This window comes from Aythya fuligula, chromosome 5, assembly GCF_009819795.1.
Source record: "Aythya fuligula isolate bAytFul2 chromosome 5, bAytFul2.pri, whole genome shotgun sequence".
In the NCBI taxonomy this organism is placed as follows: Eukaryota; Metazoa; Chordata; class Aves; order Anseriformes; family Anatidae; genus Aythya; species Aythya fuligula.
Genome location: NC_045563.1, coordinates 36,438,227 through 36,454,848, shown reverse-complemented (window position 1 = coordinate 36,454,848; position 16,622 = coordinate 36,438,227). Strand labels below are relative to the sequence as shown.

The 16,622-nt window shown below is 45.9% G+C and overlaps 1 protein-coding gene across 1 annotated transcript in view; it reads left to right on the top strand.

Annotated features, from left to right (window-relative positions):
• Positions 1 to 7,883, top strand: part of SMOC1 (SPARC related modular calcium binding 1) — a 123,843-nt gene extending 115,960 nt beyond the window's left edge. Inside the window, exons 12-13 of the mRNA XM_032188002.1 lie at positions 2,389 to 2,439; positions 4,443 to 7,883. Coding sequence (XP_032043893.1) covers positions 2,389 to 2,439; positions 4,443 to 4,459 — 68 coding nt within the window. The 3' untranslated portion in view covers positions 4,460 to 7,883. The remainder of the gene's footprint in view (positions 1 to 2,388; positions 2,440 to 4,442) is intronic.
• Positions 7,884 to 16,622: the final 8,739 nt, after the last annotated feature.

The following is a 16,622-nucleotide window of genomic DNA, read 5'->3' as shown; positions in this document are numbered from 1 at the left end:
TTCAGTGCCTGGTTTTGTTTGCCTTGTTAGATATCTGCCTTTGGAGCTCTGTAGGGATGCTTTAGTTTGTCACCTTTAATCCTGAGGGTTAGCATCAATCAGGACATCAGGGTTGTGTTGACACGAGATAGGGCTCCTGGTGGTGTGTTTCTCTCCCATCAAAGGTGAGAGGTTTGCTCAGTTAGTTAGAGGAATTACTTCTACCTATAAAAAGCTGCTGGGGTTTCCTTGTGGCTTTTCCTTTTGAAAGACATCTGGCCCCATTGTAGCGAATTATTACCCAAAAGAGTGTACTTGTGAGGCTGAGTAAATACTTTCCATTAGGAAACTTACTGAGTGATGGGATGTTCCTCTGCAGTACCCAAGTGCTTCCTGGGTATACTTTATTTACCTGCTGTCACCAGCTGCCATACACCTTCCTCTCTTTCATTTCTTTTATTTCAGCCTTATGCTCAGTGTGGTATTACTCTGGTGGGGTTTTGTCTGCTGTATAACTACACGTGCTGGCCTGTGTTCATACTTGAAGGCAGCTGACTGAAGATGATGTTTTCTGCCTTTGGAGTGAAAAGTGATCAGCTTTATGGTACTCAAGTTTCCCTGCGTGGATGTATTTAGGAGAAACCCACAGAAAGCACAGAGCCCTGCCAGCATGCTGGAAAGGTGTCTCATGGCCAGCCTCGAGTTTCACTGTCATTTTAGGCCCTTTGTATCAGCTTCCCAAGTCTTTCTGAAGACAAGCAGGTCCCAGTCACAGTAATGCAGCTAGTCTTAGCTAAAGTCTTTTCCAAAGTCTTATTTTGTTTTGTTTTGGTGACATCTCATTTGCACGTGCAAGTTGCTTGTACTGGGAAGGGGGCTGACTATATGGCACAAAAGACGTGACCTGTTTCAATTTGGGGTAGAGGGTTGTAAGCCTGTGAGAGCTGCTGAAGCCAGCTTCCAGCCACATGTGAACATGCAGTCGACACAAGAGAGATGAGCACAGACCCTGAGGAGAGGCTTTAGGTTCAGGTAGGCTGTGGACGAAGGGAGGTGATGGAGCATGGGGCCATGCGTGGCCGAGCAGCACCCTCTAGGGGAACGGCTGCCCGAGCATGTAGCCACTTACAAAGGCCCTGCGATTTTATTGCCAGGCCCCCGGGTGAGTCCCAATTAGCTCTGGAAGAATCTGCCTCTTGGCAACAGAGCCCTGCTTTTTATGTACAGGCACAGGAATAAGTTAACGCGGTTCCTCTGATCTTGCCAGGGCAGATGGCTGATACGAGGCTGGCGTTTGGGGGCCTTGAAGTCACTTACTATGTTTATACAGTTTCTCTTATTAACAATTTTTAAAGCCAACAGGTTTTGCTTTGTAATCCATTTAAAATGCAGCTTCCCCCACGTTTCTCTCCCCCTCTCTTTTCCTTCCCGGTGCTTCCATCCCTTACTTACGGTGCAGCATCTGTCTTCCTGCAGTTTCCCCGCTCTCCTACCCTATTGCTACCTTTCTGCTCAACTTTCTCTTGAACAGAGCAAAGTTTTCTTTAGATGTGGGTGTCTGTATCACTGGTGCAAGTGAAATCACTTAGTGTGCAAAGAAAAGTGTACAGTCATGGCAGATACACACACAAATCAAAGATCTAAACCTGGCCAGTGTGGGGGACGCAACATTCTTCTGGGTGGCAGATCCCACTTCCAGCTGATGACCCTTGTCTGAAATCCAGACCAAGCAGCTAACCAGAACTGTAACATGCCTTATGAAGTGCTCAGCTCCTGTACTCCCTGAGCTGTCTGTGCCCAGCACATCATGGGAACTGGTTTCTTGCATTGGCGAAAGCCCTTGCCATTAGCTCCATCTGGTGTAGGGTGCATGTCCCTGTATCTTGCCACACAGTCATAACTGTATAGTCTGGTCCTGCCCTTCTGCCAGACACGAGTTCAGATCTTTCATTTTAGGCACCTGTTGGATTGTGTGCCCAAGCATTCAATCAGTAGAGATTAAGTAAACTCAGCCTGTTTTACACCTTCACTTTTCTGGCTGCCTGCTTTCTACGTGGCATTATTTTGCTTGCTGTTCACAACACCTGTTTGGGGAAACTTCATGGCACTACTTGTATCCTTCCTTTCTTCGTCCTTCTTCCACAGTTTAGCTTAACTTTGTTGCTTCTTGCCCACGCCAAACCTCTGGATTTCATGGTTACTGCAGCACCAGGTGTTTAGCATCTGTCATCTCACGCATGTTGGTCTGACTCCTGCAAGTGAATCTTAGGGAGTGCTGGCGAGGCTTTCTGTGTGCACACCCACAATGGAGGAGCTCCTTGGAGCCTGCCTGCCAGCACAGCTGGTGGGGATGCTCCTTGGTCATGCCATGGCATTTACTGCCTTTAACACGGTTCTTGGATTTTACAGGTAGCCTGAGCAGTTTCCCCAGTGGAAAAAGACAAGGCCTTAACCCTTTCAGTGAGTATCTTATCAAAATATTTATTTCCCTTTTTTTTTTTCTTTATGATAACCATGTGTCCTAGAATTCATGCTCTCCTATGTTTACAAATAGCAATACATAAACAACTGGAAGCCAAGGTTGCTCTTAAGAGGTGTGAGTATAATAATAACGTGCAGCTCTTCTGCATCACCTCCAAGTCCAGCACCATGTCTTCAGCTGTGGCAGACAGCACATTGCTTAGCAATTAGAATAGGGCACAGTACGTATTTGATGAACACTCTCCTAGCCTTATTCTCCCTGCTTCTAGCAAGCAGTGATTTAGGCGATTTGTTGCATTTACATTGTATTGCTTCATGGACTTGTTCCCATGAAGATTCTTCTCTGTCCCAGTTAAGGTCTGCTCTCCTCTGCACTTTGTGGCAGTGAATTGCACCCTTTCATCAGGTGTGAAGAACAACTTGCATTTGTTTTCCTGTCAGACCTGCTGCCTCATGGTGTCAATGGGTGCTTCTCAACTCGTAATATGAGAAACAGTGGGCAGCTCTCCCCTGCCTGTCTTTCCCATGACACTTGTTCTATAGCCCTCCAGCATACCTCTGGTTAGACTCCATTCTGTGTTGAAAAATCTTTTGCTATGTATTTGCTTAGTGATAGTTACTTATACCTCTTGCTATCCTCCACCCTTTTGTGAGTACCTTATCTAGTCCTGCTGCGAGTTCCCCTTGAGATGGGCTGAACAGAGAACCGAAGATAAGTATGACCTAAGCCTTATGCATTGATATGATGATGCTTCCTGATGTGTCCTCATTTCTGAGCAAGAATTTGATTTTTGTCTGCCGTGAAAAGCTGAGAAAAGGCATTCCAAAAATCATGTACTATGGCTTCAAGCTCTTCGGTAGACACTCAGTCCTTAGTGTAGGGCAGGTCATCCTCGCTCCCCACTCCTGCACTGCTTTGCATGTCTAGACATTGAAGTCAATCTGCTGCTGTTACAACCTGCTCATTGAACACTGAGAGAACATTAAGCAAAGCTGTGTAGAGAGATTCAATTATGACAGTTTGAAACAATTTTGCATTTGTCAATATTTGCCCCCACTTGGTGGGACAGGTCAGTTAGCACTGGTCCCAGTGAGGCCTACCTGGTAACCTTTCTCCTTTATGAAAACCAAATCCATACTTCTGCCTTCTCTTCACTGTGTTTTCACTTGTAATTAATCCACAAAGTGCACTTGTTCTGATCCCGTAAGAGCTTTGATTTTCCTAACTTTTGATAAGGGACTTTAAAATAAATAAATAAATAAATAAATAAATAAAACCAACAAACTTTCTGAAGAAGGGAACACAAGGATGTGGGTGTCTGTCTGACTCTCTAAGCAGCACCTCTGCACCATCCCCTAGGACACAGCTCAGCAGGGCTCTGGGGCTCCCAGCCCCATCCCTGCTGCATCCTCTCCATTTCATCAGCATGGTAGCCGTCAGAGGGCATGGTACAGGCAAGTCTTGAAGAACTGCTAAGCAGGGAAACTGCTGTGTTTTGTGGGGACAGGTCTTAAACGTCTTCCTCCTGCTTGCCTGGCTAGGGATTGTGGAAGCTGGCCGTGGCTCCAGGGCAGCTGCAGGCAGGGCAGCCTTACAGCGGTGGGATTCTGCATCAGCCTTTGCAGGCAGAAGAGCAGAGGGAGTGATGTTGGACTAGTGTTTTGCCCAGCCTGCATGCCCATTTCCAAGAAGGGGGAGGGCGAGGGAAAGTGGTGGTTCATGTTTAAAAATACATTAGTCCCTAGGGCTGTGTGTGACTCAGTCAATGCTTTTTTCAGCAAGGCTGTCTCATCAGCCCCTTGTTGTTCTCAGCCTCACAGCTTACTTGAGATCTCAGCCTTCTGGGGCCTTGGCTGCAGCAAAGGCTGTGCTGTATCTTACCTCAGATGGGAGCTGTTTTGGTTTTAATCTGCCTTTTTATTTCCTCACTTTCCCTGCTTCTGTTTTGTTTTCCTCTGTTTGCCCACCCCACCCTTCCCAGTAGGCCGCCTGGTGTAGCAGCAGAAGACGGGAAGGGAAGGCAGGAGCCGACCCAGAGGAAAGAAAGACAGCGACAGACGGACAGACACCTTGCTGCTTGTGAGCAAGCATGCAGCATCAGCAACATCCAACGTAGCAGAAGTGGCACCCAGAATGTTTGCACTTTCTAATAATTGGTTTGGGTTTGGGTTTGTTTTTAATTTCTTTTCAATGCCATTATCTAATACTTTGGAGAGTGGGGGGGAAACAGGATCATGACTTTTTAAAATTGGAACAGCTACTGATGACTTAAAATTGAGTTCACTGGGACTCAAAGAAAGAGAATTTTATATACTGTATATAAATATGTATGTAAATTGTACAGTTGTCTTGTACAGGGGTTGGAGTCACTGTTCTGTTCCTCCCTTTGCTTTTGAAGGCTGTTAGGGTTAGAGGGACACTTTGCATTTAATGGGTTACAGTACTGCATTCATTTCTGACACGATCCACCACTCAGTTGCAAACTGATCTCCTTAACATCCCCATGCACAAAGGAGCAAGCATATCAGCATGACCTGTGTGCACACAGTGCCCAAAACACCAACTGCTTCTCGGGAACCTCCTCTGTTCTTACTGCACAGCCCCGTGCAACTCGCAGGCGTGGGGGCTTTGAGAGAGCACAGGTTTCACCTCAGTAGTGGTGCACTGCAAAGCAGCTTAAAGTAGGCTTAGGAAAGGGTTGTATTAAGGAAATATAAAAGTAGTTTCTGCACCTGTTGCAAATTGGGCAGAAATGAATTGCAAATGCATTGCTATCCAGGCTCAGAAGACGTGCTTAGCAAAGATGTGCCGTGTCCTGGAAATCTAACGCTATTGTAAGGACATGGGAGCCATGCACCCTAGTGGAGTCAGTGGAGTGATGTCCTGCATCTTCTTCTCTGACAAAGTGTTTGTCTGTATGGTGTAAAACAATAAAAATACTGAGAAACCTGCTTAAAAGCAGCATCAGCCTGCCTATTGCTTTGCTGGAGAGCAAAGAACATATTTGTCAGTGCAGAAAGACACAATTATGCCACTGGTCCCCAAAAGTCTGGTTTATTTACGTTGCGTCTCTACAGCTTGGGCTGTGCTCCCTGGCAAAGGATTGTCTGCAATGGCTGTTCTTGTCTTTGGTGGCTGTGAATCCCAAGCTCCTCTCCTGCACAGCAGAGGGTCTGTCTAGCTTAGAGTACCCACTTCACCTGATTCTCCAGTACCAGTGCCTCCCGTGCTTTTATACTCCAGTGGCATGTTACAAGAACAGTGAAGGCCTGGATCGAAGAGCCTGGTGCTGCTGGAGCCCACAGGAGCTGTTTCAACCACCAGCATTTTTTCCAAAGTTGTCTTCTTAATCTCAGTCAGATGCAATTGTGAAGTCAGCAGATCAGCTCTCCTGGGTTTTGGGCAGAGTGGGGTGGGACGCCCTATGTTCTGCTTTCCTTTGCTCATTTTCAGCCTCTGGCAGCACTTGCCCATTCACAGGGGATGTTCTGAGCACCTTCCCGCTTCAGACCTGGCAATCTTTGTGCCACTCGTCTCTGGACCAAAACCTATAGTCAGAGATGATGTCGTGCCATGCTAATAGGAGATCACACCAACAATTGCTTGTGAAAGCATTGCGTTACTGTAGAAACTGGGCCTGTCTCTTGAGGCTTTGCTGCTGTGGTAAAAGATGTTGCAACACAGCGTCTTCGCTCTGTGGCAAGTCACCATGATGATAGCTTGAGATAAACACATCACAGCAGGACTGGCCTGATGCAGTAAGTTAGTGCCTTGTTGACAAAATGGAAAGTTAGAAAAAAGAATAAGCTTTCTTTAAATAACAGTTTAATAGCAATAATAACTCTTCCCCTGGGAAGTAGATTGGAGCTGATTAAAGCATTTGACATGGTTGAAAACACCTCTGGTAATCTCTGAAGTTTACGTTACACCACCACAATGTAAAGAAAAACACTCTAGTATGAGTAGATCCTGCTGCTGGATCTTCATGGTTCCCACATACAATGTATGTGCTTTTCTGGACTGCGAGTTCCCATTTCTCAATTGCATCTCCTCTTTTTAAATGTCCAGCACGCATCTTTTGTGTGTTGAAATGATTTGGTTTAGTGTATAGTTAGAAACGTCCCTGTCACTCATTAATCCTATTGTAGGAGTGAAGAATGAACCCAACTGTATAAAAAAAGACACCACGTCTTTATATGTTAGCTTTAGGAATTAAAAGCTCTGGCTGCTGTTTTTTTTGTTTGTTTATGTTTTTTGTTTTCTAATGCATAGTTGCATCCAGCAAAAGCAGGCGGTTGGATGCCTACAGGAGCTCTGTCATCCAGCCAGCAGGGGCAGGCAATGCCCCACAAGATCACGGGGCAAGTGCAGAGATGCTAAAAGTCATTGCATCTTTTCTCCTGGAAATGTCAGTAAAACAGCCAGCCAGTGCTGCTGCCCGCCACATAATTATCCTTCTGCAGACCTTTTTCTCATTCTTGCGTTCTTCCCCTCTAAAAGGCCTGCATACACATGTAGTTTGCAATTAAAACTGAATGAGTTCTCCAAGGAAGCCTAATAAGCGTTGTTTGTTGATTTTAGCTCTGGTATTGGTGGGTATTCACGTTAGGCTAGTGCTGACTTGATGGATGGATCGGGATCCAAGATTTATATTGTTTCCCATTTATTTTTATGGGAGGAGTCCAAGTCCCAGCCTCCCGACCTGGGGTTCACACAGGCCTGTGAGCAGCTTGTGGCAGATTTGTATGTTGGCGTGAAAGACCCAACCACCATGGCTGTGTGATGGCTGGACAGGGGTTGTGCTACTTGTTCTGGGTTTGTGCATTGGGTGCTCACACAGACAGCACTGGTCCTGATTCATATAACCCATCCAGTGAGTTGTCCATACAGTCCATACTCATCACAACAGCAGTGCCTCAGCTTTCCTCTTCCCTTGTTGCTTTTCTGGCCTGGTCACTGGCCGGTCCCCCTGGCTGCCAGGCCACACTTGTCCTTCCATGGCAGTGGCAAGCGTGTTCTGCTCTGCCTTGCATCAGGAGCATCCTACTGAAGCTGGGGCAGGACAGTGTCAGAGTTGTGCCTGGAAGCAGACCCTGGACGTGTCTCTCCTCCTGGGCTCTCCAGCTCTACTTTGGATGACAGCTGAAAACAGCTGGGACAGAGAAGAGAGCCAGGGCTCCACAGTGCAAGTCATCCGTGCCTCCTGCCAGAAACAAAACCCCTTCCTTTTGTGCTGATCCTCCAAGGACATGGTGTGCTGGAGGGACTGCGTTATGGTGGGATTCATTCATACAAAGGCATTGCTTTCCACAGCCTAAGTTTGTACTGAACTTTTCCTGCCCCATCACGTTTCTGCCTATGGCATCATTAGACTGAAAGGCATCTGTTTGATTCTGGTTTTGTAATAAAATAGATAACTTTTGCTCTAGTGTCTTGTGGTGGCTTCTTGTTGAATCTTGATTTCCAGAGCTCATCTTTCTTTCACATAATGTTCTGTTACTTACACGGTGCCAAAGCAGAGGGAAGGGACTTTCCTTCTCTCAGAGCCTGGTCTCGGGCTGGTTGGGATCTGAGGCCCTGGGGATGCTCCTCTCCTGTGTGTAAGCATCCAGGACAAACTGAAACATGCCCAGAGTGCTGTCCTCTGTGGTTTAATGACAGCAGCCTAAATCTGCCCAGGCTGTTTCAAAAGGCTCTGAAGCCTCAGTAGCAGAGTAGAGGTGACCTCCAAAAGTGGCACCCACAGCCAAGTGAAATCTCTGAGTATTTTCCTTAAACCAGGGACGGAAGACAGGCACTGCATATCACATCTCCTCCTCCCTTCTCACGTGGGAGATTTCATACACCACTCCTGCAGCTCAGGCCTTGCTACAGTGGAGCCTGAAATGGTGTCTTCTAGATGGTGTTCAAAACCTTTTATTCCTCAGAGATTGGAAGTAACAAATGGTGTGCCAGGAAGCTGCTATTATTGTAAAACATGTTTTTTCATAGAATACTGGGGAGTGACATTCATCAGTGGATCCAGGCCCATGGCAGAGGAGGTCACACACCCTTCCCATCAAGCAGACGTGACCAGTTTTCTCATACTGTAAATGTCATTTCACTTGGTCACATGTAAATCTCTTGCAGCTGATAATGACCAATTCATTCATTGCACATCAAAAGGGAGGTAATTACAGTCCCAAAGGGTGGTTTTCTGCTTTTATAATAGCCACAGGCTGGCATGTCTATAGGTAAGGCCTGTAGAAAGAGGAGCTGTTAAGACTACTGTCCTCACATACAAGTTAAATAATAAAAGTATTGCAAACTTCAAGGAGAAAATGTGAGGAGTGACAGTCAATGTGGGTTTGTCAGGAATAAGCTACCAAACCAAGCCCATTTGTTTCAATTACTAAGGTAAAAAGTCTGGAGCCTCGAGGAGAAGCAGCGGGTATCATCTCTGGAGTTCTGCAAGACTTTACAAATTAAAAATAGGGAAAGAATTTTAAAAAAATGAGTAATTCTTTGGCCATGCTTCCTATTTCTCAATATGAGACACTCTGAGAGGCCTTCACCCTTCTCTGGCGGTGCAGTAAATCTGTAAGCAAGTGAAAAGAACTACAGAGAGCCTCTTTCAACTTATGCTTCCAACAGTGATACTGCCAGAAGACTTTTCATCCTCCCCTGTATTCTTCCCCCTTATCTAACTAACAAAATCCCCATGCAGAGGCTGACCTTATGACTCCTCAGCAGCCAGCCCTGACAAACCATTCTGGGCAAAATCACTCAGCAGCCCTCCAACAGCTGCTGTTAAATTGGACAGCAGGATCTGGAGAAGCAGCGCTCCTCAGCTTGGAAAACACCTCGAAAACAAAGCGGGTTTTATAAAACAGCACCTCAGGAGCTAAGAGTACAACAGCAAGTATTTTGGAAGGAGTGCTTGCTTGAAAGCCTGAGGCTGGCTGCCCTGCAAGTTGTGCTTTCTGCTGTTCTGTATCTGTAGGCCCACGTAGACATTTTAATGGCTTTGTTTTACCAAGGTGCCTTGCCTGTGCACACCAGGAGGTGTCTAGCTTTCGTTTGGAAAACTTAATCAGCTCTGTGTTGTAGTGCCGAGCCACAACCCCACCTCCCACAAGAGCAACGATGACCAGTTAGGCCATGTTGTGTGGGTCTTTCATCATGGGGGTCTTCTGCCCCTCAGCCCAGGCAGAGGAGCCATGGCCTTGCTGCGTCTGAGCTGGCCGGCGTCCCCTCGAGGACAGGGCCCTGGAGGCTGGTGGCTGTCCCTGGGCTGTGGCCTGTTGCAAGGGTCACGTTTTGGTGGCTGCTGGAGGTGTGAAAGGCACACTTGTGGCCCCCATGGAGGCTGGGGCTCCGCACCTTCGTTCTGGTGCCAGCAGGCACAGCAGGCCCAGCGCTCCTGCACACCGTACGCAGCTGCCTGGCCCTCATTTGGAGCTCAGAGCTGTGTAGATGAATTCAGCTCACCCTACTAAAACAGACAAATTCAGTCCTGGCACGTAATGGACTCTTAATGCTCTGTTTTGCGAGATGTGACTGAAGGACTCAGACCTGTGTGTGACCTCCGGCCTCGGTTTGCTGAAATGAGTTCTTCCGTAGCATCTCAATGCTGTGCTCCAGGCAATAAAACTGCAGAGACTGAATGTCCAGCGTCCCTTTAAAGAGTAAAGCTCTGGCTCTGCACAGCACAGAGTGCCATTGCTGTCTCATGATTCTGGCTGGCACTGCTCAAGTGATCCCTACTGATTTCACTGTGTCAGGAAAGAGCTGACGCAGCACTTGGCTGAAGAGCTGGAGCTATTTCAGAAGCGACTTGGATGTTCTCGCTGGGAGCTGGCGGGTTGTAGCAGGCAAAGCTGCACGAAGGTGGCCGGGGTTGGAGCTGGTCACCCGCAGTCCAACGTGAATGTGAATTTCTGCATCTCTTGAGCTGCTATCATCTTTTTTTTTTTCAATTGTTCAGATTCTTTGCTTTTCCTGCTTGAAATGCAGTTTAATGCCAGTCCTCTGTAAAACGAGCTAAAGCACCTCAACTCTAAAAAATAAAATAGCAAATATAATTGAATTCAGGAAACTGGTGGGGACAGGATCTCTGAATAAATGTCTTTAAGTGTAAAAGAGATCTGAGAGCTCTCAAGAGCTGAGGTCAGAGTCCTAATAAGAAACTATCCTGTTGTATGGGAAATGAGAGGAGCATATGTAGGGACCAATATATAGACAATAAAGCTCTGTCAAGAGCTCTTTAACATCCTGAAGTATGAAAAGAAACCTAAGCAGAAGGGTGCTTACCTAAGACTCCAACTAGAGGAATAGCATGAGAGGGCAGGTATAAGATAAAAAAGGCTGAGGCCTAAAAATACCCATAACTAGCATGTGATCTAAAAGATGTGAAGGGAGAAGGCAAAGTTTGTTTTAATATGGAAGTTGATGCGAACCAGTAATATAAGGACAGGCAGAGCCTTTAAAGCCTGTCATTGTTAATAAATAAAATAAAATTAAAATAAAATAAAATAAAATAAAATAAAATAAAATAAAATAAAATAAAATAAAATAAAATAAAATAAAATAAAATAAAATAATGTATTGTGACCCTATACTTAGCGGAATTAATTTTATTTAAATGAAAAGGTCACACAATGCATGTCCCCCCACCCACCAGTCCCTGAATGAGCAGGAGAAAAAGCAATGCGAGAGCAATGCAAATGGTGTTTGATCACTGAGGAAAATGTCAGCAGGACCTGATGAAGTTCATTCTGGAGAATCAGAGCACTGGCCCAAGTATTTCTGGCTCATGTAGGATAGGTTTCAGGCATTGTAGAATACAGATGAGATCCCAGAGGACTTAAAGATGACAAAGCAATGTCATCTGAGAGATGAAGAAAACCCTAGGGAATTATAGACCTGATGTCCTAATGGTGTCGCTAAGTGAGAACCTGTAAGAATGAGGTACTGAACAATTATTCTCTAATCACCTAGATATATGTACAGATTTGTAAAAAACGGCTGGAATGGATTTGTTGATGTTTTGCTGAGGACAAATCACATCAAACCCATTTAATTCCATCCTTTGACAGAATAACTGGCCTCATGGCTGGGGGGGTTAGCAGTAGATGTGATGTGTCTTGACTTTGGTAAGGCTTCTGGCACTGTCCCAGAAGACATCCTCATAAACGAGCTGAGGAAATGCAACCTATTTAGGCTTATGATACATTGAGTTCAGAGTCAAAGTCAGAGAGCTTCCTGGGGAAGTCTTTTCAGTGCCCATCCACAGTCCAGGTCTAGTCAGTATTTTTGTCAGCAGCTTTAGGAAATTGCTTTGATATAAAATTTCCTGGTAGCAGGCAAATGTGAGGGGTTGGGAGCTACCCATGAAGGGTAGGACCAGAATGCTTGATAAATTGAAGGAACGGTCCAAGTCAACAGGATGAGTTTCGGCAGATAAGCGTGCAGTGACCTGCTGTGAGGATGCTGGAGTGAATGTGCAAACACAAAACGAGAACCCAGCAGGCAGCAATCCAACAGAAAAGACTGCTCAGAAGATGAAAGAGGAGAAGGGGGAAAAGCTGAAGGGCTTTCTCATACACGAAATGCTCTTATACAGTGATCAATGATAGTGATAGTGATCGATGATTTTCCATGCCACTGTAAATAAAACAAGAAGGAAAAAATGATCAGGGCAAAAGAAAACTCTTAACGTTTGCAGTTATTTTCTGTGCAAGATGCTATTGAAGGAGAGAAGGCGATAGAACTTCTTTTGCTACATTTTTAAAAGCTTAATGATCAATGATGGTGTTGGAGGTGGTCTCTACAGCATGCCTTACTGCCAAGGAGGTGTCATAGTGACCTTCTGAGAGCTTCATTTGAGCTTTTGTGGTGAGATTTTATCACACAATATTTCCGTATACCCAAGGTGTACAAAATGGCACCAGCTTTTCTGTAACGTTGCCTATTTTCCGAGACACCAGAAAGATCACCCCAAGAATGTATTTACAGCTTCACAATGTAGACCCTAAAAAAATATAAAATCTTGTTTGGATGGTTTATTCTTTAATTCACTTAGATGTCAGACCAAATTTAACTTCCTAGGTCTGTTTTCTGAGACACCAGAGAGACCGTCCCAAAAATGTATCTATAACTTCATAGTGTAGACCCTAAAATAAAATAAAATCTTGTTTGGATGGTTTATTCTTTAATTCGTCTAGATGTCATACCACTTTCAACCTCCTAGATCTGTGTTACTTTATATTGCATTCTTCAAACTGGCCCAAATTCTGAGTGCACCCCCAGCAACGACTAGCAGGCAGGTCGTGAGTTTTCCTTTAGCCACAGCTGCAGCTGGAAACAGCAATGGCACTCAGGGACATCAGTGCATCTTAGGTGCAGGTGCAGGAGGAACACCTGGTGAACTCATCCAGGGCAAAGGGGGTAAATGGTAAATCTACACATGGTGTTAATTTTGGTGAGCCATTTACTCATGGTGCTAATTATCATCTAGATATTGTAATTGGCTCATTTAAATACTGGGAGGCCTGTCATCCCCACCCCCTATGGAGACAAGCCACAAATAACACCACTGTTAACAATCTGTCTGCCTCTGGCACACACACATGATGACAATGGTCAGTCATTAAAAACATTTTTCCCCCCGATATAATACTCCAAAGTTTATTCTTGGTGACAAGTGCTTTTCAGCTTGTTGCCAGGGCTGAGCAACTGCTGCTCCCATTCGTGCGGGTGGTTCTCACACCAAGGTCATGGCTGTGACCATTCCCAAGCAGGATTAACCCAAAAAAGCTTCCCACCCCTCTTAAAAAAGGCAATTCCTAGTGAATGATATGAAAGCACCCAGGGCAGGGTGCACAGGCCCACGTCCAAGTGGCTTTTGAAGATCTCCAAGGAGGAAAGATTCCTCAAAGGCCTTGCTACCTATGCTGTATCTCACCAGTGTCCAGGTATTGCAGCTCTGGGTGGCCTCCAAAATGCCTTCCCAAAGCAAATCTGCTGGGGAAGGCATGTGGGGAGGTCTCGTAGGGGGCTTCTCCTGCAGCTGTTGCTGTACGGTGAAGCAGTGTCGCTGCTTTGGGAGGGAGGGGTCCCCTCCAACACCAGGGACTAGTGGCTTACAAATCCATCCAGCAGCCACAGCTGCAGGAGCAGAGGAAACGTGAATCACAGGGTATTTTTGTGTTTAATTTGTGCTTGTCCAGAACAGCTCTGATGACACCAACAAAACAGTAATTACTGAAAAGGTAACAAAGCCTGATCCGAGAGCCATAAACGCCCTCCTCCCTGGCTTAAAACCTTTGCTCAACATCTCTAATAGCCATTTCATTCTGAACGGTGTATTGCTCCCAGTGTGCCAGGAGTTATCCTGGGAATGCTACACGGAGCATGGGAAGAGCCCCCAGGCAAGCTGCGAGGAGGTGATGAGCACCTGCTGCATTGCACCGCCGGGTGCCCTCACCCCTGATTCCCCAGCACCCTGCAGCTGAAAGGTAAAAGCATGTGGCAAAGGAGAAAGGGCTGTCGAGAGAGGAGAGCGGGTTTTATCGCAGGCTGCGATGGGAAGCTGCCAGGAGAAGCAGAGGAAGGAGCAGCGGCAAGGAAAACGGAGCAGCAGAAGCACCCCCTGCAAAGCAGCTGCCGGGCCCTCCCAGCACAGCAACCCCGTATCCAGGCACCTGCCCAGATGCAGCACAAGCAAGCACACAGCCCAAAAATAAAACATAAAAGCCTCAGCAAAAACAAATCCCCAAAGGCACCACATTTTTTTTTTAGCTTGCATATTTTTTAATGAAGTAAAAAAAAAAAAAAAAAAGAAAAAGAAAACAAAGAGACGCTCCACTGAAGTTGTCAGCTTGGCACAGATCTCCACAGTGCATCGAGGGCACCAAAGTCACCGTGCAATTGGCAATTGCAGACACTCGTCCCCCTGCACCCCCCCACAAAGTGAGCCTAAGAAAGCAGCAGATGAAAAGCACACGACTGATACAGCACAAGCAACAGAATAACAGCACTGCAGCTCCCCGTGCCCGGGTTTTAGCCAGGAATGGGCGAACTGCTATGGTTAAAATAAGAACTGAACAGACTTGACATGTCCAAATTAAAAACAGCAATGATAACACAATCCCCTTGAGAGCTGCACCTTGAACACACCCCCAAGCCCAGAGATCATATTTGGTGACTTAAAACTTTTTCTTTCCTTGTCACACGTCTGTGCTCTGGGGTCCCAGCCCGGGTGGCAGCAGCAGCAGGGACTGACATTGGCAGAAGCTGCTCTTGGTGGCTGCTGGCACAGCCAGAGGCCGGAAAGATTGGCAAACTCAGCTGGAACCTGGCCTCAGGATTTCTTGCCCTTCTTTTTTTGTGCCCTTCCCTAAAAGCCACAGCAAAGGGAAAGAGGGAAGGCTGGGTGTTTGTCAGCTTCAAACCCCAGGGGTTTCACCCACTGAGAGCTTCTGCAAGCAAAGCTCCTGCTGTCCCTGTAAGCAGGATCCTCCTTATTCTCTGCCTTAGGTTTATACACATTTACATAGAGATATATTTGATAAACATTTTGTATGAAAATAAATATTTTATCTGTGTTTTAAGGACCATTGTCACTCTCATCTATTCACCTGCTATAATGTTATGTCTTGTCTTTGTCCTTGACAATGCTGTTCCCATTGCGTTGTTCCTCACCTACAGACACCATCTCCCTGCCTCTTCTTGGGGCAGCAGAAAGCCCCCAAGAGGTAGGGATGGACCCTTTGCCAGCTCCTCTTTTAACGTGCTGACTGCCTGGGTTTGGCTTGTGCTAGTGAAATTTGTGAGGAAAATGCTTCCCTTTACAGCACCTGTTTCTTGGTAGGAAAAAATAAAAAAATAAAAAAAAAATCTTCCTCTTGGAAACACTTTAGAAAGAGCAAGGCTTTAACATCCCCTTCCAGGACTCTCAGTTAAGAAATATATTTATAGATAGCACTGTTTATATAGATATAGGTATAGGTTTTATTTAATTTTATTACCAACCCAACATTTCAATTTGCAGCCATTGATGTAATTCATGACATACTCTTGTTTGTTTTTGTTTGTTTGTGTTCCTTTAAAAAGAAATGCACTTCAAATGAAAAGGGTGCCCTTTTGCCTGTCTGGTTTTCCGAGGATGTGCTGGAGGTGACGCAGGACTCCCGGGGCGGGCGGCAGGTCTGAAGCCCGTACCTTTCCACGGACCGACGGCTGCTCGTGAGACGCGGGCACTGTGAGCATCAGGATGGCAGCCGAGTGAAACAGCAGCCGTGACACAGCTCAGGCTGGCCATGTGGGACAATACCAGCACTCTTTTTGGGCTTCCCTGTTGTCCTCCTGCCTTTATTTCCCTGTAGTTTTGGTGTGGCATTCTCAGGAGCCGGATGGTCTCTGCTGGGGTGACGTGTGGGGACAGGGACCCTGCTCCTCCTTGCAAACCTGCATATTTAACTCAGCCTAGAAGGAAAGCTCTGGGGACACTGCAGAGGCTTCCTGCTCACTCAGGTAGGCCAGAGCAGCACGTTATCACAGGGACCCACTCCCACCTCCAGGAGGAGGACCACTGCACCGTCATCGGGGAGCCTGTGCCAGCTTCCCCGGCCCCCCGGCAGGCTAGTTCTGTGCAGCTGTTTATTTCCTTACCATTTGTAAATGAACATAATTTCCTCTCCCTGCAGTACAACAAGCTCAAAGTTAATTGTACAAAGAGAAATGCCATAGTCAAAATACATATGATACGTATTATATTAGAGGGTTGGGTTGTTTGTTTGTTTGTTTTTCCTCCTTTTTTTTTTTTTTTTTTTTTCTCAGCCCAGGCAGGTGATTGAGATGCTACATGCTCCAGCCTTCATCACGGAACTTGTGTGTGTGTGTGTGTGTGTGTGTGTACGTGTATGTGTGTGTTTGTATTAAAAATATATCAGTCTTGTGATGCTCTTAAAAAAGAAATAAATGGAAGGAGGTGGGGGAGGAAATGGGTGAGAGTGAAAAAGTTCTTTGAGGGTGTCAGTCTTTTGTGGCTTCAAAAAATACATGTTCAATTCCAGCACTGACGGCAGCTTGAAGCTTTAGATCTTAAACTTGTAACATTTTTCTGTTTGAGTAGTAAAAAAGAAAAAAAAAAAAAAGTACCAAGCTATGTGCACCCCCA